Source organism: Gavia stellata, chromosome 1, assembly GCF_030936135.1.
Source record: "Gavia stellata isolate bGavSte3 chromosome 1, bGavSte3.hap2, whole genome shotgun sequence".
Lineage (NCBI taxonomy): Eukaryota > Metazoa > Chordata > Aves > Gaviiformes > Gaviidae > Gavia > Gavia stellata.
In genome coordinates this window covers 29571140-29596086 of record NC_082594.1, presented here as the reverse complement: position 1 = coordinate 29596086, position 24947 = coordinate 29571140, and the positions used below count along the sequence as shown (strand labels likewise).

Genomic DNA, 24947 nt, shown 5'->3' with positions numbered 1-24947 from the left:
GCGCGCCCGCCATGGACAGGTTCGCGTGGACCAGCGGGCTGCTGGAGCTGGGGGAGACGCTGGTGGTCCAGCAGCGCGGCGTGCGCCTTTACGACGGGGAGGAGAAGGTGACAGGAGCGGCCCTGCGCGGGGCCTGGCGGCGCGGCGGGACCCGGGGGGCCGGGAAACGGCACGACCGTGGGCCCTCAGCTAAGGGGGCGGCGAGGAACGTGACTAGGGGTGGTATCTGGCAAGGGGTGCGAGGGGCCTGGCCGGCGGGGGGCCGAGAGGAGGGGTGTGAAGGGGCCTGGGCCGCTGGAGGAGCATCGGTCAGAGGCGTGGGAGGACGGGTACATTTTCCTCCAGGGTCTGGTAGGGTTTGGCTCTGTGAGAAGATTGTTAGGGAGGAGATCCAGGTTTTGTGGGACCGAGAAAGGCCTTGGACGGTGTGTGCCACAGGGAGGGAGGGCTGGCATCCCCATGGGACGAGTGTAGCTGATGTCACTGCCATGAAACTTGATGCCCACTGCTTGGGCTGTCACTTCCTGCGTCAGGGGCTAAGCGCTCCCCCCCTTGTTGCTCCGCACAGCAAGCTGCCCTCTGTGGCTTTGATGTCATGTACAGGCCGTGCCATACAATTCGCACTTGAGTCACCCTGGTAGCTGTAAAATGCTTTTTAGCTCAGGTCGTGAAGGGTGCTTTCTTGCCCTCTGCTCTTATCTGAGCCTACTCACTTATTACTTTGCTTCACTGCTGGACTAACTCTTGATCTCTTCATTTTTCCACACCACAGTAGTTGCATACCCTCATAAAAAACTGTGAAAACATGCCTCAAGTTTTAAAAGTAGGAAGCAATTTGCTAACACAGATTTTCCACATACTGATTGATGTCTGAAAATAAAGAACTTTTCAACAGTAAAATGGCTGGAAGCAATACTCCTAAGTGATAGACCGGAAGATTTCAGTCTGTGCATAGCATCTTATTAGATTGCTTTGCTTTTTTGTACAACTTTTACTTTCTTTGTCAGCAAATAGTATTCCAAAGCCAATAGCCCTGTTTAAAATATGATATTTAGGAATGTTTATATCTTGCACAGCATATGGAGGGAGGATCCTTCAGGATTTCCTGGGGGAAAGTTTATACAGTTGAAAAAGGAAGTTTGTGTATATCCATCTAATCCTTTTATACTAATTTTCTCCATTGTTCCCTAAACTTCATTTATTGTGTTTTCTGAAAAAAGACAGTGTTCTCAAAATATTGGCTTGTTGAATCTGATTGCTATGTTGTGGTAATGCGTAATGTTTCCAAAACCGGTATTTATGCAACTTACTGCTTAAATTTGTCGTTGATCTGTTTTATTTTTCCTGTTTAGGTGAAATTTGACAGCGGAGTATTACTACTTAGCACACACAGACTAATATGGAGGGATCAAAAGAATCATGTAAGTTCTACTTTTGTCTCTTTATGTCATTCAACTGTAAATTCCATAATAAACAACAGGTAGCTTGCAGTGAAAAGATTGCGCACAGAGATATTTTTCTTTCCTTTGTGTGTGTTTTGTTTTACAAGTTTAGTCCATTTTTTTGCTCACAGTGGAAAGAAAACTATGTACAAGGAATGTTCTCTCACCCAATTCTGCTTTAATAAAATGATCATGCAGAGACGAGGAGAGATGAGAATAAATCATATAAATTTTTCTTTTCTATGGCACAAAAATAGAGGAGAAAAGAGTCTGGTATCATGCACTAAAAACTGTTGGTTTTGAGACTGAAGTTGAATGTGCCAGGCAAATCATAATGTGAATTCCTCTCCCATGCTCCTTGTCTAGCAAGACCTTTTCTTCCTCATTGTGTTTTCAAGTCCAAGTTTCCCTGTCATCTGCTCCCAGCATATAGTCCCAGACCATGATTAGGGTGTGTTTGGTGGCATTATTATTTTGTACGGGTTTTACCTTCCCAACTGCCTGTTCTTGCGCTGAACCATCCCTTCAATAAGCCAGAACATTTGTCTGTACTGCTATGGAGAATTAACTCAGAGGATAAGTGACAGTGTCAGAACTGAAGTGTAATACTGCTGATGAAAGCTTTGTATCATCAAGCCACAGCCTGAGATTGCAGGCTAGAAATGGGTGAGAAAGACTACAAACACATACAAAGTTCTAAGCATAGACTGTGACAACGTGCACCACTTTGCAGCTGCAATTGAAGGAGAAGTCCTCCTCAGAACCAGGTTGGATTATTCTTGTTTCGGACACAGCCTTTTAGAAATTTAGCCCTGGAAGCCAAAGTTTAGACAGAGCATATTCAGATGACAACTTTTCAAAGGCCTATTATATTCCACTGGATTAGTTTTGCGGAAGGATAGCTGAAGCACCTCTCACATCCAAAGGCCATTTCCTACCAAATATCACATCCTTGCTCCAAAGCAGGGAGCTACTAAGAGACTTCTAAAGGTAAGGTCACCAAGGATGTTCTTAATTTGGCAAAGCAATATATTTTTTCCTTAGGGATTGTTTGCAGGAACAGCAGAACTATTTTTAGTACAAATTTTTCAAAATGTTTTGAGAGCTGATCCCCAGGGTGGGGTTACTGTTAAAGAAGTCAGGGGTTGATTGTCCGGATCATGAACTATTCTGTATAAATTAACTTTTTTTTGGTACAGTCAGCATGAGATAATTTAGTTGTGCTAAACTATCTGTGTAATTAATCTCTTATTTCTTTGTCAGCATCTCTTCATAGAATCATAGAATGGTTTGGGTTGGAAGGGATCTTAAAGACCATCTAGTTCCAACCCCCCTGCCATGGGCAGGGACACCTTCCACTAGACCAGGTTGCTTGGAGCCCCATCCAACCTGTCCTTGAACACTTCCATGGATGAGGCATCCACAGCTTCTCTGGGCAACCTGTTCCAGTGCCTCACCACCCTCATAGTGAATAATTTCTTCTTTATATCTAATCTAAATCTACCCTCTTTCAGTTTAAAGCTTGACGGATGGGCATGTACTACAATGTGCATTGCTTCAAGTCTTCTCACTTGGACATTTTACTTGCTTGGAGTAACCTTAAGTGTTATGGCTTCAGCAAGTCTACAACTGTCCACATCCCCATTCTCTCCTTCCCAACAAAAGGATGGCGTTGATCTCTTGTCCCTGACTTCCCCTGCTCCTAGGCTACGTGATTCCTTGTATCAAGATAACTGAATTTGCTAAATCAACAGAGCAGAAACTTGGAGAATAAGAAAAATAGTTTTCTTTTAACAAATTAATTTAACTCAGCAAAGATTCTAACAAGCTCCAGGCTTGATTAAGAGAAGGGGCAGAAACATATGGCCAGGAGATGGGCAAGAATTACCCAGTTCTGGTATAATACAGACCAATTCTGTCTCAGCAGAGCCAGGTTTGTTTTTTAATTTAAAATCTATGGTACACAAATAACTTTGTTAGTGTGGTAAATGAAGCTGATTCTCTCTCAAGCTCTTAGGATTGAAACATGAGGAGCACAATGCTCTTTTATTTTCATGGTGAGTTGTTGGCTAAGCTCAGCTGTGATATAACATCAGCCTTGCAAACCTTAGCTAGCTTACCTAGAATAAACTTATAGAGAGAGTCCCCTTTTATTGTGTCAGCAAACTTTAGTAATAAATGAGGCACTTGTCATTAGGTTAACATTGCAAGCCTTTTTACAAAACCATACAGCTGTGTTTTATAGCTGCAGTTGTTACCATCTGCAGTTGAACAGTATATGTACGTACATACATGATGTGAGCATGAGACATTAGGAAAAAAATATCCAAATGACCTCACAGCATTTTTCACGCATCTTTCTCTTTGTATCCCTTCCTCTTACTTCTCTAACCAGGAAGGGGTGATTCTAAGTCCTTGTGCTTACAATAACTTCGTAACTTTCTGTGAACTAAATGAATTAATCATTTTGACAGTGTACATACTATGTATAGTTGGACTGTTTTGTAATTTTCAAAAACTTTTCTTTTTTTTTTTTTAACTGAAGTATCATTTTGCCTATGTTTAAAGTGTCCAAGCTATATGGGCGTTTTACAAACAGTGAAAGCCATAGAAGAATCTAAATAGCTTCTATTAAGAGTTTTTAGAACAGGAAGTACAACCCATGTTTTTTCCTAATGAGAGATTTACTCATTAGTTGGAGTTCCTGCATGTATACTTCCTTAATCTCCAATTTAATGAGTTTTTAATCATTTCATGCAAAGAGGAACAATTTTGGTAGTAGGGATTGAGAGGACCCCATAACAGTGTTTATTGTAACCATACCCTCATGGCAGATGGAACAGAGGTTCAAAGAGGGAATGTAACCTGTGTTTCCTGAATTCTGGGTGACTGTGTTGATCACCAAGCTATTGTGTGGAAGACAACATTCACCAAAGGACATTCACCAAAACAGGACCAGGCACCTAATTAGATGCTTTGAATTGCTCCCTTGACCAATTTCCGTCTCAAATGCCTATAGAAAGAGTTTAGCCTGGGTAAACCCACAGATGGATACAGTCTTGTTTCTTGCTCTGCTTTGTTTTGTCTAAAGCACAGTCCAAAAAATGTGTGTTGAGATGCATCAACTACTGGATTAAGTCCTTGGCTGTGGGATAGATGGAGAAATTCCTATTCCACTCAGAGGACGGTCTAGTTTTTTTGACATTCAACACTTAAAAGACTGGTGCTTTTGGATATTGTTTTAGCTCCCAAGCAACATCAATGCAAAAATGTTAAGAACCTATGAACATTGTGGACCTACAGGAATAAGCTGCAGTAGTGTGGAAATTTTAGTGTTTAAATTTTGAACATAGATACTAAAGATTTGTTAAATTCACGAGTCCTTCTATGAATCTAGCTTGAGGTGTCGAAAGTCAACACATTGACACTTAAGGTTGGTTTTTTGATTATCTAGAACTCAGTTTCAACTTTGCATTAAGTTTTCTACTTATATTTCTCTTTAATAGATTGTTTCTATTATTGCCATCATATTTCATATGGAGCGCCTCAGGCAGCACCTATACTGTTTGTGAAATGGAGAAAGAGAACACTTGGTTTTAGAGAATGAATAGTCAAGATAGGCTTTAATTTCACTTGTGTTTGCATTGATTATTCCAGGAGTGCTGCATTGCTATACCTCTGTCTCAGATTGTCTTTATTGAAGAGCAAGCAGCTGGGATAGGAAAAAGGTAAGATGATAGTCATTGTCTTTTTCAGATGGATAGTTTGCCCATGCATGTTATGTGAGGTACCCAAGATTATGTATTAATTCATGGTAGGTTCCATTTGCAATCCAAGTTTCCAGGTTGACAGCCACAAGGGACCTGCTTTCCTCACTTGAGATCAAATGTGTAAGAGAGTCATGACAAAGCAGTGTTTGATGTGATTTGTTAAATAACTGTCTTGTAGTCACTAAACAAATATGTGCTCTACGTTGCCATTTTCATTTGATTAGTCATAAATCACAACAGTGATTTTGCTGGAGCTAAATTTGAAAGCTAATTTTAGTCTTTCGTGCCACAGAACTGGTTGGGGATAGAAACTCTACCAGATCCCATATTATATAACTTTTCATGACCATATGACTGATTATGAGCATGGAAATGCTAGCGGTGGTTAGAAGGAATGCACTGTTTCCAGTCACTTAAATAACTAATTCAGTACGGTATGTGTATAAATAAGTTTCACAAGAAAAGGAGAAAAAAATACCAACTGGAGAAATATATATGTAGGTGACATCTGCTTGCAGCCTTTAGTCAGATGGGTAAGGTAATATTCTGGGGGTATCCAGAAGAAATCAGGTAATTCACTAATGCTGGAGAAGTCAAGTAAATAAAAATTCATGGAAAAATTATCAGTAAAATGAAATGGGAATGGTGGACTTGCAGTCATGCTGTGATAGCAGTCTGTTATGTTCCTAAAATAATGCTATCTCAAGGTTTGTTTTGGTGGTAGGTGTCATTTTAGACTGTTATTTCCATGCACGTTACCTTTGAATGTTGGTTTTGGACAAATTCACATACAGTGTTTGCAAGTGGCATACACAAGTGGGATAGATTAAACATAATATTGAGACCTTTTGTTTTCCTGTGACAAAGATAGTGTATTTTGGCAGTAGTTATTGCAAGTCAAAAGCCAAATCAAATGACTACTTGACGATTAGTTTTCATCTTAACTAAAAGATTTTTCAGAAATTACTGCTTGAAATGTTAAAATTTACTATGTTTATTTTGTAGGAATTGATGGTGGGTACATTTTAAATTTGTGAGATGTTGCTGTTTTAGAGGTTATAGTAGTTTTTATAGAGTCAAAATACTTAAATGTCACTGCACAAATGTAAAGCATTTTTTAGTGTGTGAGATGTTCTTGTGTGAGATAAAGTTAATAGAGGTTTTGATTAAATAGTTAACTTTGATTGTAGAAATAATTTTTGTTTAGCTATTACAGAAATCTGCCTCTTCTCTTTCCTTTAATTTTTTGTTAGTGCCAAAATAGTAGTTCATCTGCATCCTGCTGCTTCAAACAAAGAACCTGGTCCATTCCAAAGCAGCAAATACTCCTACATCAAACTTTCTTTCAAAGAACATGGGCAGATTGAGGTAAGTTTTGTATCATGCAAGCCCAGCACATCAGATCTTTGGACATGCTTTTCTCCTCTTGCTGCGTTAATGATAATCTTCCATGATCTTTCCATGTTTACTTCTGAGGTGGAGCTTTTTCAGTACATCCTTTTTGAAGACAAACACTATGAGCCTTCAGGGTTTTATACTTTGGTTAAATAATGCAAATAGAGTTCCAAAAATGTCAAGAGGCATTATTAGGCTTTGTCCTTATTTTATTAGTTTTAATATAATCTTATACTTCCCTTTTTAATCTTAAATTGAACACAGGATTTTCCAAAATGATGTCTCTGAAATCTGTTAAATATTTAACAGAGTAAAAGATGTTTCTTTGTAGCTAACCCTCTACTGAACAGGAATCAAGCAATTTATTCCTAATCGTCTCTCTAATTTTATTGCTGAACACTTTTTGTTGCCTCAGAGCTTTGTTTAATTTTATGTTTTATAAACCTGTATTTTTTTTACCTACACCAAATTTCAAAGGCTTTGAACATTCAAAAAAACCATAATATATTTTTAAAAGAAGGCTTATCATAAAAAAGAAAGAAATTGCACTCTGTAAAGAAATTTCACAGTATAAGATCCTCACTTGAAGAGACTGGGAATGTTGACTTTGGACAATGAAAAAAGCCATACCTGTTCACTACAGAAAATCAGATTTTCAACTTGAATTAGTTACAAATGTCTTATAAATGCATGTGCTTGATGAGACTCACTTTCATTTCTTTGTGAGCAGTTTTCAGCTTAAGATGAGTGTAGCTTTATGCCCAGTTATAACTGTATAGGTGTTTTGCCCAATCATCTGAAATTCAAACTTACTATGCTTACTGGTTACCTAGCATATCAATTACACTCCAGATTTTTTCTTTATGACTTCAGAATGCTTTCTGAACAACCATAAGAATGGAATAGATTTTCTTTCTGAATTTTAGTCAGTGGGATATACTTACTGTTAACTGATTAACTAATGCCACCTTCTGGTGTTAGCAATAAACAAATAAGTGTAATAGCAATAAATAGCAATAAACAAATAAGTGTAATTGATCTGTGTGGTTGTCTTTATATCGTTGAATTAACAGATCAATAGTAATTGGATTGTTCAGCTTTCCTTACTTTTAAAAGCATGCCTTTGAGCAAACCTCGACATTTTGAACTTTTAGCATGTTTTGGAACATTCTGAATATCTGAAAAAAATATTTTACAATAGAAGTACTCATGCAAGTTTAACTAGTAACTACATGGCTCCTCCACTAATGTGTATATTTTTGAATATTGGACATGAAGAATTTCCAGATAATGAATGTTGTACTGTGGATTTGTAGGTGTTACCATGTTTTGTCTTACAGTGAAGTTTATTTCATCTACCACCAAAATGCTAAAAATACCCAGAGGTATTTTGCACAGTTTATGAAACGTCTGTTGTCACTCTTTAATGTTTGCAGTTCTACAGACGATTATCAGAAGAAATCACACAAAGGAGATGGGAGAACATGCCTACTGGTCAGACCATTCAAGTTAACAAGGACCCACAGGTATGTGCGGAGCAGAATCTGTATGTAACCTCTTGTTTCCACTTCTTGCTGCGCCCATATACTGCATCTGGCATGCCTCTCTAACCAACAGCGTGGGCACATGTGGGAATTCAGCTTTACTTTGCCTGTTTCTTCACTGGCATAAATTAGTTTCTCCTTTGCAGTTTTTACCTGATACAGAACACTGTGGCCTCTCTTCCTTGAGTGTGTTTAGATTTGAATAGTTGATAATGAGCTCCATTTTTTTTATGTAGACACACACACACGTGTGCACAATTATGCAAATATTTTCTATATGCATATAATTTTATTCAGCATGAGAGATCTAATGAAGCAGAAAGATTTTTGGTCTTAATTGTGATTTCTGTTTTATTTTATGTGGCTGGAAATCAAATATATAACATAAAACTTTTATATAACTCTTTGGTACCTATATGTGTTTGATTTAAATGTATGTTCTAAATGAACAGTTGTCATGGAGAATCTCTTTGTCATATGTTAGATTGCCTTCTCTATCTGTCTGCATACTTTACGTTATAAACTCTGATAAACATGTAGATGTTGTTTCTGTATATGAATATGTTGAATATGTTAATATATTGAACATACAGTACTATATGAATGAAATAGGATTATTTGAAGATTGTTCAATGTCGAATCACATATGTCCTCCTTTGTAAATGTAGTACCTATAAACATAGTTGCATTTCAGCTAATGGGGAAGCCTGTACCCTGCGTCAAGAATCACTTAATGAAAATGCCTAACCTCCTGTTCTTATTCTTAAGTCATAGCAAATCATTAACACCAGTGCTAAGCTTTGCAGTCAGAGATTTGACAGCTGGCACCACTGCCACTTAGGTACCAGCCTTTCTAAAACATACTTGGCATCAAATGAAAGGTTCACCATCACCTCTATTCTGATACTTCTCAGCAAGGTAAATCAGACTGCACTTAGCGTTTTGTTTCTGTGGCTATCACAGAATCACTGCGGTTGGAAAAGACCTTTAAGATCATCAGGTCCAACCATCAACCAACACCACCATGCCCATTAAACCATGTCCCACAATGCCTCGTCCACACATTGAACACCTCCAGGGAGGGTGACTCCACCACTTCCCTGGGCAGCTATGCCAGTGTTTCACCACTCTCTCAGTAAAGAAATTTTTCCTAATATCCAGCCTGAACCTCCCCTGGCGCAACTTGAGGCCATTTCCTCTTGTCCTGTCACTAGTCACGTGGGAGAAGAGACCAACACCCACGTCTCTGCAACTTCCTTTCAGGTAATTGTAGAGAGTGTTAAGGTCTCCCCTCAGCCTCCTCTTCTCCAGGCTAAACAGCCCCAGTTCCCTCAGCCGCTCCTCATAAGACTTGTGCTCCAGGCTAGATTTCTCCAGGCTAGATTTTTTGAGGTAATCATGTTTAGATACACTCACGCATTTCCACAGCTCTAGTATAGATGTTCACATGGATTTGGGAGGCTTTAATTGAGATGAGCTGGAATGCTCAGTCTGGATTAGGCTATTAAGCATCTTCATATGAATACCTTCAATGTAATAGTGTTATTATCTATGTACTACAGCAAATTCATACATGCTGTACACTTACTGTTTATTTTTTTGCACTGGTTTAAAAAATACTTTCAAGAAATATATGAAAAGTTGTATGCATGATACCAGCTCTTTGGGGGAACGTTTCCTGTCTTCTGATGTAAGGTTTTTCACAGTGAGGCGAATGAGAAAACTTAGCATTTCCTATTTTGATTCCTTTCATTATTTTCTTTTTCAGGCAGGAAGAATAAGGGCTGTAGGAATTGTAGGGATTGAAAGGAAATTAGAGGAAAAAAGAAAAGAGACTGACAAAAACATTTCCGAGGTAAGTACTACTGAAGTTTAAAGGCCAACCACCTGTCTGAGCCATTTACATTTATTCAGACTTTCTTTTAGGAGCAGCTGAGACTATTTATTGGTTTTATTGAGAAGTCTGAATTGATTAAGAGTGTATAATTTACAGTTACTTACTTTGTTTAACTGGTTTTTCAATATATGTCAAGGTACTTAATTTAAACAGTTCCTTTCAAGAAGATTGTTCTTTGACATTAACGGTGTGTATTTATAAAATTAATTTTGGTAGAACTAGGAATCTGAGTTCAGTGACTTTTCATTGGGGAAGCAGAACACAAAGGCATCTGCAGAAAGAGACTATTAAAAGTTGGTAATTTTTTCCTTCCTTTTTTTTTTACACCTAATTTTGGTTTCAGTTGAAGAGTTAATATATATTAAGAAGAATATGCTAATACACATGTCTGCACATAACTGTGGTGAAGTTAGGTTTTCATCTTATAAATAATTCAGTTTTTAAATGTTAGATTTAGGCTTATAATTACAGTAAAATGTTCTGCAGTCCAGGCATCAGCAAGATGTTACAAGTATCTTTGCAAAACACCTGGGGTAAATGGAGACCATCTTTTTCCCCAGAAACAGCACAATAGTTGAATTCCAGATATCAATACTGATGGACAACAGAGGCAATTAATTTCTTCATATATACCTGGGAGCAATATCCTCAAAAATAGTCTGGTTCTGTCTTGGTGGTAGAGATTAATACAGAAGTAATACATAAGAAAATTATAGTACTTTTGCAGGCCACATGCAAAGTTTCCGATACTGGTAGCATTAAAGTTTTTCCTTTCTGTTTATGAGGAGCGTAATGAATGAAGTGTGTAGTTCAAAAGGTATTGTGGTTACATGCCCGTGTGTATAGTTCAAAAGGTATTGTCTGGTTATTTTTTCCTTTAGTAGCTTTGTCAGAGAGTAAAAGAAATCCCTTTATACGTGTTGTATGAACGGAGGAAAACCACGACTTGTAAAATCCTGCCTTCCTCCAGCTTTAAATGTTACAAATGACTTAATTTAAAAAATGGTGCCCTGGCTTCCAGGAAAAGGCTTCCTGCATCTGCTGTTCACTGCTGATAAGAATCCAGTTCTTTAGCCTTTTGTTTATCTGAGGAAGTTCCTGTTAGGTGTGTGCACATTCCCCTTTGTTTCCAGGCCTGCCCTCGGTGAGTCAGGCAGAGGAGGAGTTAGACACAGCATGCTGTTTATTTAGCTAAATCAAGGGTTCTTTTGATGAATGGTGTTTTCATGCAGGTTATAGAGAAACAAGCTGGGAAAAGCCTTGTTAGAAAACTTTTTGTTGACATCATATACAAGTACAGTAGAGGGACATTGATTTACACTACAGATCGGGAAATCTGTTATAAATTATTGAATTTGGCAGATCAGGAAGTAAGAAGAAATATTCCAAAGAGAAGCTTTTGTTCTGATCGTGGTAGATTATTGTTATATGGTAGTATATTTTCTTTTCTCCCCTTGGACCTAGCTTTGTCCCACTTAATCCTGGATACCTAACTTAGGTATCAAGTGTTAAGAGGCTAGACTTCTCCAGTTAGTGCAGAAATGTTGGCACCGTTAGGAGGGATTCAGATGAAAAGCAAACCCTGTCCCTTCCTGGAGGCATCTCTTTCCTTCTTTGCATGTTGAATCTCAGACCAATAAGCTTCTAAGTAAGGTGCCTAAATGCAGATGGGAACAATTGGGTCTTCCTGCACAAATTCTGCTAAAATATGTCTTTCATGGGGCATTAGTCAGAATAAGCTAGGAATCACATAGAAGCAATGGCTAGAAGCTGTAGGCAAGATGTATCTCTGGTCATTTGACATCCTGTAACTGAACAACCTTCTTTACTTGTGGCTGGAGGGGTTGGGTGCTGCTGTCAGGGAAGCTTTAGCTGAAAAGGTTCAGGATTTTTTCTCACACCAGTTGTTCAAAAAAGGTTGTTTGAAAAGGTTGACCTCCTGGGCATGCTGTCATGTATTTGTGAGAAGTGGGTGAGAAGGCTGAATGCGTGTTGCCGAGGATGGGAGAAATGAGAGTTGCTTTTTAATCTAATTGCATTAATATAGTTGGTAACTCTTTTTTTTTTTTTAAATGAATTTTTTAATGCTAGTTAGTTAGCATTAGTAAAACTTGAATCTCAGTATACCTTCAGCTTTTTTAAAAGTATGTTTTATTTAAGCCTAAAAATGCCCTTTGTGGGTTGTTGTACAATTGTTGTATTTGAGACCATAGCAATTTACTAAGCTTAATAGACTTGATATAATTGTGGTCCTATGATGAATGTCCATTTTATTACGTATTTTTTTGTGGAAACAAAATAAAAGGTTTCTTAGACTAGAAAAAAATTCTTTTGTACAAATAATTTTTTCCCTTGCTGTAGCAGGCATTTTGGGTTTTAGGTCCAACAACTATAGTTTTCAGAGGATGCTTTTTATCTAGTTTTAATCTTAATTCATTTAAATTTGATAATTTGTCTCGTGGACCTTATTTCATTCATTTTTTTAACCACTTTTTGTGTATCGTGGTAGCATCACTGTTCCTATGTATGCAATACTTAAATGAAGAGGTGTTGCCGCACATTTTCAGAGGGTTTGTCTCTTCAGTTAAGCATACACGTGAAAGCATATACCCTCTTCCTTGCTCATTTGAAATTACTGTTTCTTACTAACTTAGTAACATCTACTGATTAAAGTAAAATTGTCTTGTCAGGAGGAGTACTTCTGTAGCTTTACACCTGGCTTCCTGCTGGCTAGAAACGACAGATCTCCTTGAGTGTGGGTTAAGTGTTGGAAGAAAACCTACCATCACCACCAAGAAATCTTCCCCCGCCTTTTAGGAGAGCATAATATACTTGGACAGTTTAATCTTTCCTGGGCCTCAGTATCTCATTGTTCCTTCCTATCATATAGACCTCACAGATCATACTGAACTAGTGTTCACATACTAGAAAAGTGTGTACTTGTTTGGTTCTTCTCTTCATTCTTTGTTGTTTATGGATTGTATGATTTTGATTTCAAGACCTGGGTATAATCTCATACCGTAACATACTCACATTGTATAGTATCTCGCATTGTAACATACTAATCCAAAGGGAAGGCAGCTCTTACAGATAGCTTGGATAGGTGGACAAAAGCAGCTCATTGTATCCATGAAGCTGAATGCTGTAATTATACTGATCTCCAGTGTCTGCTTTTCATTTCAGGCTTTTGAGGATCTTAGCAAGCTAATGGAGAAGGTACGGCATGTGTCAGTTATCCAAGTAGACTTATGCTTGTTTTCTCAGTTTTAAGCATGCTTTTCTCTTTGAGCTGAAAGTTGAGTTATCTATGTGTCTTTCTTGATAGGCTAAGGAAATGGTGGAGTTATCGAAGTCAATAGCTAATAAGATTAAAGAAAAACAAGGTGACATCACTGAGGATGAGGTAAATGAATTTTGTTTTTAAAGTCAACAGAAATGCAAAGCAAAAAGCTATCCATTTAATACATGTAACGTTAATAAAGAACACTTCATGATTGGGGTTTTTTGTGTTTTAATTCTACATAAAGTAAAAGTGACTTACTTGTTTAGTGTTAGCTTTTCTTTTGACCCTTTCTTAAAAGAAAAGATTTTACTCCTTTGTGTAATTTTCTTTATTTTTGACCTCTGCTGGTCAAAAATAAATTGTATTAAGTCTTGCCTTCTCTTTGCTACTAATTGACTTTATTGGTAGTAAACTGAATGGATTTATTCACCAAAACTGTCTTAGAGTAATAAAATAAAAGACTTTTTAAAACCAGAATCATTCACTAGTTGATGTACTTTTAAATTTATTTATTTATTTGTTTGTTTAGACTATTAGGTTCAAGTCCTATCTACTGAGTATGGGTATAGCTAATCCAGTTACTAGGGAAACGTATGGATCTGGTACACATTACCACATGCAACTGGCGAAGCAACTAGCTGGAATACTGCAGACACCATTAGAGGTAAAGTACCTAATTTTGCACCAGCATTTTCCGTGTGTTGCTGAATTTTGATGTAAATGTGTTTTGGCTGTAATACTGTGTCTCTTTTTAAAGTCTCGGATTTAGCAGCACAGCCTCATATTCAATGTTTATGGAAGGAATATATATCCTCTTTCTGAATAAGAAAGTTTAAATATGAGTAAGAATTTTTCTTTGGAGTAATGGCATCTCAACTTCTAATTTGCGAAATATCAGTGATATTTAGAAAATCATACTAGCAGTCTTTCTTCTATTTGAACAGCCCTGTATTCATCCCTTGCTGCAGACTACTTTTTTAAAGAAAGAGTGAAACAACACTGACTTTGAAAATATAAGTAGTCAGTCTTTAAACTGCTTAAAAAGTACATATTTTGCAAATATAGCACAGAGTTATTACATGGATTACTCCCCCTTAGTAATATCTCATATTTTAATTTATCTGAAGCTATTACAGAGTTCAGGATTCTCACCAGAAAGTTAGATTTCATGTTGCAACTTAAAAGGCTATGTGTCTACAAAAAAGCATACATATTACAGTATTTTTGTGAAAGCTATGTGCTACCTACTATGATCAGAATGGAAAACTGGGTGTGTCTGAAAAGTAAAAATGGTAAATTGATTGATAGATTTAATGTATTGAAATTCCTTGTTCCTGTGATTTATGCTCTGCTTTAAAATCAAAGTAATTCACAGTCTTTGGATGTAGTATCAGTGCTTCACATTTTAAAATAATTAGAGAAAGATGTAATATAACAACTTGCCTCTCATGCTAGAAATATACTGTATTGCCTGGGTAGTTTTTTTCATTAAGGCCCATCACTTAGCTCCTCTGTCTTACCTGTTTACTCAGTCAAATGCAAGTTGAGATACTGTGTTTACTAGATTAATGCTGTTTCTCTTACCAGTCTTGTGCTTAACACAGGAGCGAGGAGGGATCATGTCACTTACAGAAGTGTACTGTCTCGTAAATCGTGCACGAGGATTAGAGGTGAGAAATTGGTTTTATTAAATATTTTATAAAATGTACTTCAGTGATAAGGTAATTAAAGAAAAAGGGTAAGTGTTCCCTACCAGTTGCTTGCTCCACCTGTCCAACAGCATGAAGTGATCAGCCCTTTATTAAAATGAGAGTTTTTTACCTTTTTCCTTTCTCCTTTTTCTGCGTAAAGTTTATGTATCCTCTGTAAGTTATCATAATGTATGCTGCTTTTTATAATACCATATAAAAGGGAAAATCCATCCTTATCTGGAAAGAAAACTGAAAAGACAGAGAATACTAAAGAATGGTGAATGGGGTTTTTTTTACAAAATATATCAATTCTTTCTGTGGGCAAGAAGGATTATTATAGAACACATAGGAAGGGAACAGAAAGAAGCATAGAAGCCAAAAAAAATAGACTGGACAATAGAAAGGAATAAAATTAACAATATTATGTAGTCTGGTGTATTTTATAGCTGTAATTATTAATACTGTTCATTTTGGTGCTATGCTGTATACTTGAAATGCAAACTGTGAATAAATGTTTTACTATTTTAATAGTTGCTGTCACCAGAAGATTTAGTAAATGCTTGTAAGACGCTGGAGTCATTGAAATTACCACTAAGGTAAGAGCTTTACAGATGTATTTATAAAACATGGCACTTGCAAGTCAGACCATGGTGCTTGGATGACTTAATGTTTTACCTGCAGTAGATTTTTTTTGTTTTTTAAAGAAAGTCATCCTTTGCTTAAAGGATGCTGCTGTATGCACCAACATCCACTCTACATTAAAATATGAATTTTTAACCATGGTTCACTTTGCTAGGAAGACAATATTCTTTTCACTTGCAATACAGTTTTTTCAGACTGAGAAAAGTGTTTAACTAAGCCCAGACATATGCCCTGCTCTTTTCAGTCTCTTCAGGTTTTGAAGATACTTTTAATGTGAAGTTCATTTTACGGAGCTTTTTTTTTTTTTTTTTTCTGGTTATAGTGGTTATAGATGTGGATGCATTAGAAATGTGACCATAGCTGATGTGCACAGGTTTTTTAGTTACTTCGACTCTCTTTTGATTTTAGGCTTCGGATATTTGACAGTGGTGTGATGGTGATTGAACTCCAGTCTCATAATGAAGAGGAAATGGTAGCTTCTGCTTTAGAGACAGTAAGTGTACTTCATTTCCTTCAATGTTCTGACTGTGCTGGAGAAATTTAAACCCATTACATATAAAAACTTGGGGTACAGGATTTCTTTTTAAGGTTTTGAAATACAAAATATTTCACTTCCAAATTTTCTAACAGTAATACTTAAATAGCACTTTTCACCTTCAAAGTGCTGTGGAGGCAATAATCTTAGTCATTGCTTTCTTCTAAAGGAATAAATCACTTTTCCATCTCTTTTCAAACTTCATTAACCTTCAACCTTCCTCCAAATCTTTTGCACTGTAGGATGAAATTCATGGCATGTATTAAGCAATTTAACAGAAGTGGACTTCAGACACTGTACACAATGTGCTTGAAAGCAGTGAAAGTAGCTCTTAAATGTTGATATAAGCAGTTGTTTGGTTTGGGTTTATTTCATAAAATAGCACATTGTATGTGTAACATCTTGTGCTGAGTTTGCTGCTGTGAAGAGCGCTCAGTTGGAGAGTAGCGCATATAGAATTAAGCTGGCTTCATCCGGAAAAAAATTAGTATCAGTTGCTCAGCATGGTAAACCTTTGTGGTCTTGCTACTTCTGGAGTCCTTAAAGTCCTGCTATCCCATTATTTGATGCATTTTCCTGTATCTTTTTCAGTGGGATTTAATTTTTTGTTTTTCATGAAGTTGAGTAAAGGCTGATTCAGTATATCCAAAGTTAAACATCAGAGTCAAAGAGGACTTTGACTTGGGCAGTCAAGAAAAAGTAGAGCTATGACAGACACCTTCTCACCTGATACATGAGGTAGACTCTTCAGTGCATTTTGCATGATTTTTACCATATAGCTTTCTCTCATCAAAAAGATTTTTAGATAAGAGAAATATATATAGCTGTCTAAAAGATTCCATCCTAAATTATCAAAACTAAAATGCTTAAATCTTTCAATATATGTTAATCCTTTCAGTTTATTTTCTTATATTTACAGAAAAATACCTAGTCCACTTTAGGGTTTTTTTGATTATTTTTGGTTTCTAATTAATTTGTTGCCTTTAGTAAGAGTGCTTATCTCTTCAAAAGGAAAGGAAAAACCTTTTCCTGATAACAAATGAGGTCAACTGCAAAAAGCAGCAGATGGTGGATTTATTACTGAAGTGCCTTTTTTTCTTTTATTTTCATAATATGAGACTTTGACTCCACAGAAAAACATAAGGGAGAGGCTTTGAATGAGGAAAGCTAACCCATAAGGGAAGGGGAAGATGAGATCAGACTTGTGGCCAAAAGCACCCTGTACTTAATGTATAATGTACAGTAACATGAAACTTCTGAGAAGAAGTGAAAGGAAGTCACAGGGTTTCAGACAGGAGAGAGATGTGGTTTTGAACGGCTGGTGAAGACAGGAAATGGCATGGAAGTCAAAGGAACCCAAAGTCACCCTTGATGAGAGTAGTGGTTTGGGAAGGAAAGATGATTAATTACCCATATGCATATTATATTGTGTAGCTGACTTCCATTACTCATATTTGATCACTTAGCTTCATAAAATCTCAAGTTAGGACTAATTTAATCTGAGTTTCTGTAAAAAGACTACTGCTGAGAATGACACAGAGTAGACCTACCCAGTTACGTGGGAAGCAGGAAATGGCAACTACATCGGGATTTACAAGTTTGCTTGAATCTGAAGCAATGGAGAAATGTTAGAATTATTAATTTGTAGGGTAATAAAACACGTTTATCTGGGAAATTCAATGCAGTAATAAGTCTGGACTTCATATCTAATATTTTAAGGATCCACCTGTCCAACCTGTGTGAGAAAGTTTCATTTTAGCATGTATTAACTAGCGTGGTTGAGACAATGGGGCCAAAGTTTTGAGTCCCAAGACTGAACCTATCATCTTTTGTGTCAACTGAATGTGATGGTGGCTTTTACTGATTCCTCTAGCATGCCGTAATATAGGGTGCAATACTAAGGTTTCAGAATTTTTCTATAGGCAGTGGGGAATGTTTTAAATGCCATTAAACTCAAATTCTCCATTTCCATCTGAGATTACTTAAATATCTAAATCAATGACCTGCCCTGAACAGGTCTTTTATTTCCTCATTTAGGCTTCACTGTTTGCAGAATCACTTAGTATAGTTGGGCTGTGTAAATACTGATTGTGACAGTATACTGCTGTCTGAGCTATTCTAATTTTTCTATTCATGTTGTTGTCCCAAGGCATCGTTTAAAAAAATGCGAAGGAAAGGGTACCGTGTGATTTTTTACAGATTTAACTATTTTCTACATTCCTTTTTTACACTTGGCAATTTTCCCAGGACAAAGAAGAGGTATTTTTAAGGGGAAATAGTCATAATTATTTGTACTTTTTTTAAATGCAAGCAAACTAATTGTCTTTGCAAGGGATTTGCTATGAATTTATCACTTCACAAGGCTAGACCTGATTCAGTAGCTGAGGGAACTTCGTTGTTCTTTTAATGCCATAGTTTGTTTATTTGTGTGTTTGTTTTTTGACAGGTATCTGAAAAGGGTTCTCTCACAGCTGATGAGTTTGCTAAGCTGGTGGGGATGTCTGTTCTCTTAGCCAAAGAAAGGTAAGTAATAATTGCTGTGTTTAATACCTTTGTTATCACATTGTCCTCATTTAATACAGCACGTCTTCTTTTGCTTTCTCTAGGCTGCTTCTTGCTGAAAAGATGGGCCATCTTTGCAGAGATGATTCAGTGGAAGGCTTGAGATTCTACCCAAATTTATTTCTGACACAAAGCTAATGTAGTTTGTGTACAGTTTGTTATGTACATTGCAATGCTTTACAGTTCTCAGGTATTTCCAGTGCTGAATCCTCTTACGTGGAACTGAAAGGAAATAGGAATCACTAAGTCAGAAGCATGTTAATTGTCTCAAGCTGGCTAGTTCATGTTTCAAGTTTTATTTGATGTGCTTTGTAGTTTCTCATTTCAAGAGAAGTCACATGAAGATTCCACACAAGTGGAAGTGGAGAGAATATCCCTGTAGTCTGCCATGAGGGTTGGCACCCAGAAGACAGGTTACTGCATACTCCAGTTTCAGTTTGTTTATGTCTAGAGCAACAAAGCAGACAGATGTATCCGCAGTGATAAGAAAAGTGACTTTGGTGTGTACTGAGGTATAAGGAACAAATCAGTGTAGAATAACCCCTTCTCCCTGAAGTGATGAACAGTTTTCTAAGAGAGGATCTTGGGGTTCTTGTAATTTGAGACAGAAGGAACCTGCTGCAGGAGAGATTAACATGTTATGTGAATCTAGAAAACACGGTGTTTATTTTATCATGTCTTATGCTAATATGTCAGATAGACGCATTGTTAGCACAGACTTCCTCCCTTCTCTTTCCTTGCCATCTTCCTTCCTGTTTCATAATGTTGTGCTTCGGATGCCCTTTCTCTGTCCTCTCTTTACATAGCAGAGTGTAGTAGCCTCCTGTCACTCTACCAGACTCTGTGCTTTAATGTGCTTGGTTTTCATCTTGTACTTCTAATGAAAGCTCATTTGCTTTGTTTCATCAGCCTGTTATCTGTTTTGGAGAGACACTTCATTTGCTTACATCTCGTATGCGAAAATTAATATGCGTTCAATATTGAAGGGAGGAAGAAGACTATCACCCTGTTTTTAAGAGTCACGAGATATCATATCATATTGTTTGGTATTCCTCACCCTGTGTTCACACTGAATGCAATTTGATAGTCTCAGTTTTCATAACTCCAGTGGAGTTGTTACATTACTTGCAGATCTGTTGTGATGGTAATAATGGTAAATGGATGTTTACAATCCACGTCCCTTAAATTTTTGGTGGTTTGAAGTGACCAGTTTTAATAAATAACAAAATTGGTTCAAGGTATGGGCAAGGACCAACATATAGGTAACTGCATTGTGGTTGTAATGGCCAACTGACATTACAAAAATGGAGAAAAAGGCTTTTAAGACCCTGAAAATATTTTCAGAACTATTTCAGTGTTACCATAGCTTAGACAAGGGTTAAGAGCCTGCCAAGAAGTTCAGTGCAGAGATCCCTACAGTGATAATGCTTTTGGTTCGTAGGATGCTCATTTAGATCCAGGGATTTGTGTCCTCTTGTCACAAGCAAACTTTTATGCAGTGCCTTCTTTGGGGCAGTTTTCCTCTGTTTCATGAAGGTGCTAAAAATACTGTATTTCACACAGCTGAAGGAACCGATTCCATGCTATCCTTACTGTGTTAACCACCTAGTATCATCTCTTCAGGAACTTTACAGCTTGCTGCTTTTCTTCATCCTCCCACAACCCACAGAAGAGATCTATGCGAGGTACACCAAGCATCACACATCTAAGGAGGGACTGAAAAGTGAGAAATTCAGAAGCAAAAAGCTGGTTTGTGACAACTTTCTTTTGCCCAATACCCAAACTTGTCAAGGGAGACCAGTGGTTTATGGGCCTGAACCTCTCCCCACAAGGGGGCATGTCTTCTGCAGAAAGAACAAAACCAGAAAGGAAATGCCAAGTGTAAACTCCCAGCCTTCGTTGCTCCAACTCTGAGCATTTCATTATCTTGATTAAGCAATAACAATACAGCCTATTTAGAATGATGGTACCTTCTTGAACTTTTCTTTCCCAGGATTTTTCCTTGACTTTTTTTTTTTTCTACAGGGAAGAAATCTATAGGGTAAATTGTATAGCTGGTTTAGAATTTAAACATACACATGAGAAAATGACTACTAGAAAGTAATAAGAATTAAAAGATTTTCTTAAATAGACTGTTCTGTCGGGTTTTTTTCTTCCTAAATGTTTCGGGCAGCTTTAAAGTCTTCACACATCAAAATCTTGTGGATCCGTGAGGCAGGTTTTTAACGCACATCATATTTTTGCTGTCTCATTTTGTACCTAAAAGGGTACAAGATAGGTTTGATTTAAAGTTAAAAGGCAGAATTAAATGTAATTAGAATGCCCTGGTTCTGTAGCTGAGTAGCCTGTGACCCATCCGAGCCAGAATCGCAAAGCTGTAGATGTCTACACAAGCACCAGTTTCACGAGGGAACGAGTCTGAGTCCAAGCCAAGCATACATCCTGTGCTAGCGCTGGAAGTGCGTTTGACACATTTGAATGTGTTTTCCCAGCTGAAAGACAACAGAAATCATATATCTGATACCATACTGAGAGCCAGCTGTTGGGTGAACAAATGGAGTGACGTGTTTACGAGTGTGTGGTATCATGGTAGTACATCACACTGTCCTAAATTGTTATTGCCCACTCCTGTTTCCATTGGAACTACCAGCAAAAAATCTATTGACTGTGTTGAAGCAGGATTATAGGAAAGAGGAAAATACAGGACTTGTCGTTGTCAGAGATCATTCTAGTTTCATACAGAAGGTGCCTATATGAACCTTTCATGTTTTGATTATTCCTAGAATGTTTGTAACATGATACATGAACATTATCTCATTTTGCCAGGGCTGCCCGATTACACAGTCCTTCGAACAGAGGTTTGTAACGTGTATTCAAAAAGTGCTTGGTTTTTTATGGAGCAGTCTTAAATGATGATTATGTTTTTCATTTGAAAACACAGGCCTTTTTATACCTCTGACAGGAAGAGAACGCCACTCAGGAATCTGTACATCTTTTCCATTTCTCCTTTGCCTTTGTTTTCAGGAAGATTGTATTCAGCCTATGGAAACATGGATCTAATCCGAACCGTATTTCTCGAGTGCAAACATTTTCTTTCTCTGAAAGATATATATGTATGTATGTGTATTTGGAAGTCTTCAGAAGTATATCTTTAATAATTGCTACTGGCTGCATATTAATTAGCTAAATTCTTTGATGCTCAGTTCTTCTAACAGGACTTTTACAGTTTGTCTAAAGGGCCTAACTGTACTTCTTGTAAAATTAGTGGAAGTATTGTCACTGAATTCATGAGGACAGTAGTGGGAGACCGTGGGAGACTGTGGGAGCCTGTTGCCGACAGTAGAGGTTTCTGCTTCCTCAAGCCTGGGAGGGTCTCATTTGCAACTGGACAGTTCTTACATACTGAAAAGGCAGGAATGGCTGATTCAAAATTATTTGTGGATTTGGTATGGAATCATTGTTTTCTTTGGGTGGAACCCCCTCTCCAATGTTTTTTTTCTGAGCTAGATTCACAAATCTGGCAATTAGTTGCTTCTCCTAGCAGTTCCCATTTCATCCTAATTCTTAGTGCTTCAGGCATTCATGTGAAATGCAAGACACTAGTTCCAGGTCATCTTCTGCTGGGGACACTTCAACTGTCGTTTTGTTCTCCCAAGAATAAGCTGCAAGTACTTTTAGCAAGTACTCTTGCTAAAAGGATATTCTGGGCGTGTCTCTTGGCAACATTCATCTTTATTTTAAGGAAATTCTTAAATACTTTTTGGAGGCCCAAGTGTCATACCTCCCAGGTAGTTGTCCTGGCCAGCAGGCTTGAGAGTAATTTTTCTCTGTGGTTCAGAATTAAAGTATTACTCAAATATTAAACACCAAAACACAAAAACTTCTGGGGTGAAAGAGGAAACCTCAGTTTCAGAAAACCCCAGAAAGCCTGCTAGTTAGCACACACTTGTGAGAGGTAGACCTGACAGAAACTACCCTACTTCATATCCCTGCTCCAGACCAAAGACCAGGTAGAATCTTGGGTCTCCTGCTTTCCCACTGGACTGTGAAGGCCATGACTTCAAATTCCCACTGATGAAGGAGCGCATTAAACCCTGCTTTGCCATGCTTGTAGCAACGATGGACAGCAAGTTCAAGGTAAAAGGGGCTGGTACTGCTGGAATAGTTGCAGCACTTTTGTGACTCTACTCCTGCTTGGAGCATAAGGCTCAGACTATTTAGACGTTTTGTGTTGTTCTGTTCAATTCACAGTGTTTTATGTACTCGGAGGGTTTCACTTAGCTGATGATAAATTATCATCAAAATGATCTCAGGGAGTAAGTAAAAGAGGAGACTGATACAATCTAAATGCTGTTTTCGCTGTATTTTTGAAGTCAACAGTCAAACAAATCAGTGCTCTTGTGTCCCTTGCTTCATACATGCAGAACACTCCCAGAAACTCAAAGATAGGACTTGTTATTTTCTTTTAACCAAAAAGTTTGCAGGAGGATACATGCTGTGTGAAGTACTCTCTTTTTGCAAAGAACAATAAAGGCAGCACAGTCACACAGAGTAAATTTGTGTCTGTTGCTGGTATGGCATTTGTACTGTGGCTATTTAATGATTCACTTCATGTAGGTAGAATTCTTTTTGAATGTTGCCTAAATATAACAGTATTTGACACGGTATATGAGAAACGCCTGTTCTTTCAGCCAGACTCAGCAGCTCTGTGTGTGTGTGTGGCATAATTCCCCCGAGTTTCAGTTCATATCGGATGGAGAATTTGAGGTGTGTCCTTAAATTATGGTTTGATCCACCCATTAAGTGAGAATGGCAAAACTCCCACCAACTTCAAACCCAACCTTTGTTATAATTATCAAATGTTGACCAGTTAACAGCTCTGAAAATGGGTATATTGGGTATGGCTGAGCTCTGATGGCAAGAGGAAGAGCTTAAAAGACATTCTAGAATAAGATCACAAAATGTTTTGGTCTTTTCAGTAGAAATCCCAAACTAGGCACAACTGTTGCAAAGTGTCTATTTCTGATCTTTCTGCATTCCTATTGTTTTTTCCACCGTGTTTTGGGAAAGCCCAAGATAAGGATAATTTTTTTCCCACTGGGACTCTGATCTATTTATAGGTTACAAGGCCAGAACAGACCATTATGACCATCTCGCTTGACCTCTCGGGTAACAGAAGCTGTAGGACTTCCCTTAGTTAATTTGTGTTTGAAGTAGAACTGCTCTTTTAGGAAAAAGAAGAGATCGCAGCTTTTGGGAAATCCCACTGCAGCTCTTGGCAAATTATTCCAATTACTATTACCTGTTGTAAAAATGCTTTCAGTGTACGTAATCAGAGTTTGTTTAGCTTCAGCTTCTAGCCGCTGGACCTTATGTTTAATAAGTCCTCTATTAAAGGATGAGTTCCCATCATGCCAGGTGTCCTGGAACATAACTGTTTCTTAAACAAATAAATAAAGTACCCCTCACTACAAGAAGGACATTGAGGTGCTGGAGCGTGTCCAAAGGAGGGCGACGAAGCTGGTGAGGGGTCTGGAGCACAAGTCTTATGAGGAGCGGCTGAGGGAGCTGGGGTTGTTCAGTCTGGAGAAGAGGAGGCTGAGGGGAGACCTCATCGCTCTCTACAATTACCTGAAAGGGGGTTGCAGAGAGGTGGGTGGTGGTCTCTTCTCCCAAGTGACAAGTGATAGGACAAGAGGAAATGGCCTCAAGTTGCGCCAGGGGAGGTTCAGGCTGGATATTAGGAAAAATTTCTTTACTGAGAGAGTGGTGAAGCATTGGAACAGGCTGCCCAGGGAGGTGGTGGAGTCACCATCCCTGGAGGTGTTCAAGGAATGTATGGACGTGGCACTGTGGGACATGTTTTAGTGGACATGGTGCTGTTGGGTTGATGGTTGGACTTGATGATCTTTTCCAACCTTAGTGATTCTGTGATTCTGTTCTGTGAAATCATTTGGAGACCTTCTGCCCACCATGTTGTCCTATTTTCTGCTCTTCCCAAGGTTTTCCATAGTTACCTAATAACAACATTAAATTGTAAACATCAGCACTGGACCAAGAAAAGCTATTGCAAAAGTACTAATTGCAGAGGTAACTTGTTTTCCCAATTTTTATACTCCCAGCCATCACATACAGACCGCATGCCTGTGCTATCAAACATGCTTAAACCTATGTTCGTGTTCAGTT

At 37.9% G+C, this 24947-nt stretch overlaps 1 protein-coding gene across 2 annotated transcripts; it reads left to right on the top strand.

Annotated features, from left to right (window-relative positions):
• The first annotated feature begins 11 nt into the window (after positions 1 to 11).
• Positions 12 to 20780, top strand: VPS36 (vacuolar protein sorting 36 homolog). 2 transcript variants are annotated; one of them, XM_059816676.1, is made up of 14 exons: positions 12 to 80; positions 1353 to 1421; positions 5100 to 5170; positions 6466 to 6580; positions 8044 to 8133; positions 9920 to 10006; positions 13232 to 13264; positions 13374 to 13451; positions 13861 to 13995; positions 14936 to 15001; positions 15554 to 15618; positions 16073 to 16157; positions 18646 to 18722; positions 18806 to 20780. In XM_059816676.1, the coding sequence occupies exons 1-14, from the start codon at positions 12 to 14 to the stop codon at positions 18897 to 18899; spliced, it is 1134 nt and encodes a 377-aa protein (XP_059672659.1). In that variant the 3' UTR covers positions 18900 to 20780. The 2 variants fall into 2 exon arrangements, with proteins under 2 accessions (XP_059672659.1, XP_059672650.1); XM_059816667.1 differs by having other exon boundaries at positions 12 to 107.
• Positions 20781 to 24947: the final 4167 nt, after the last annotated feature.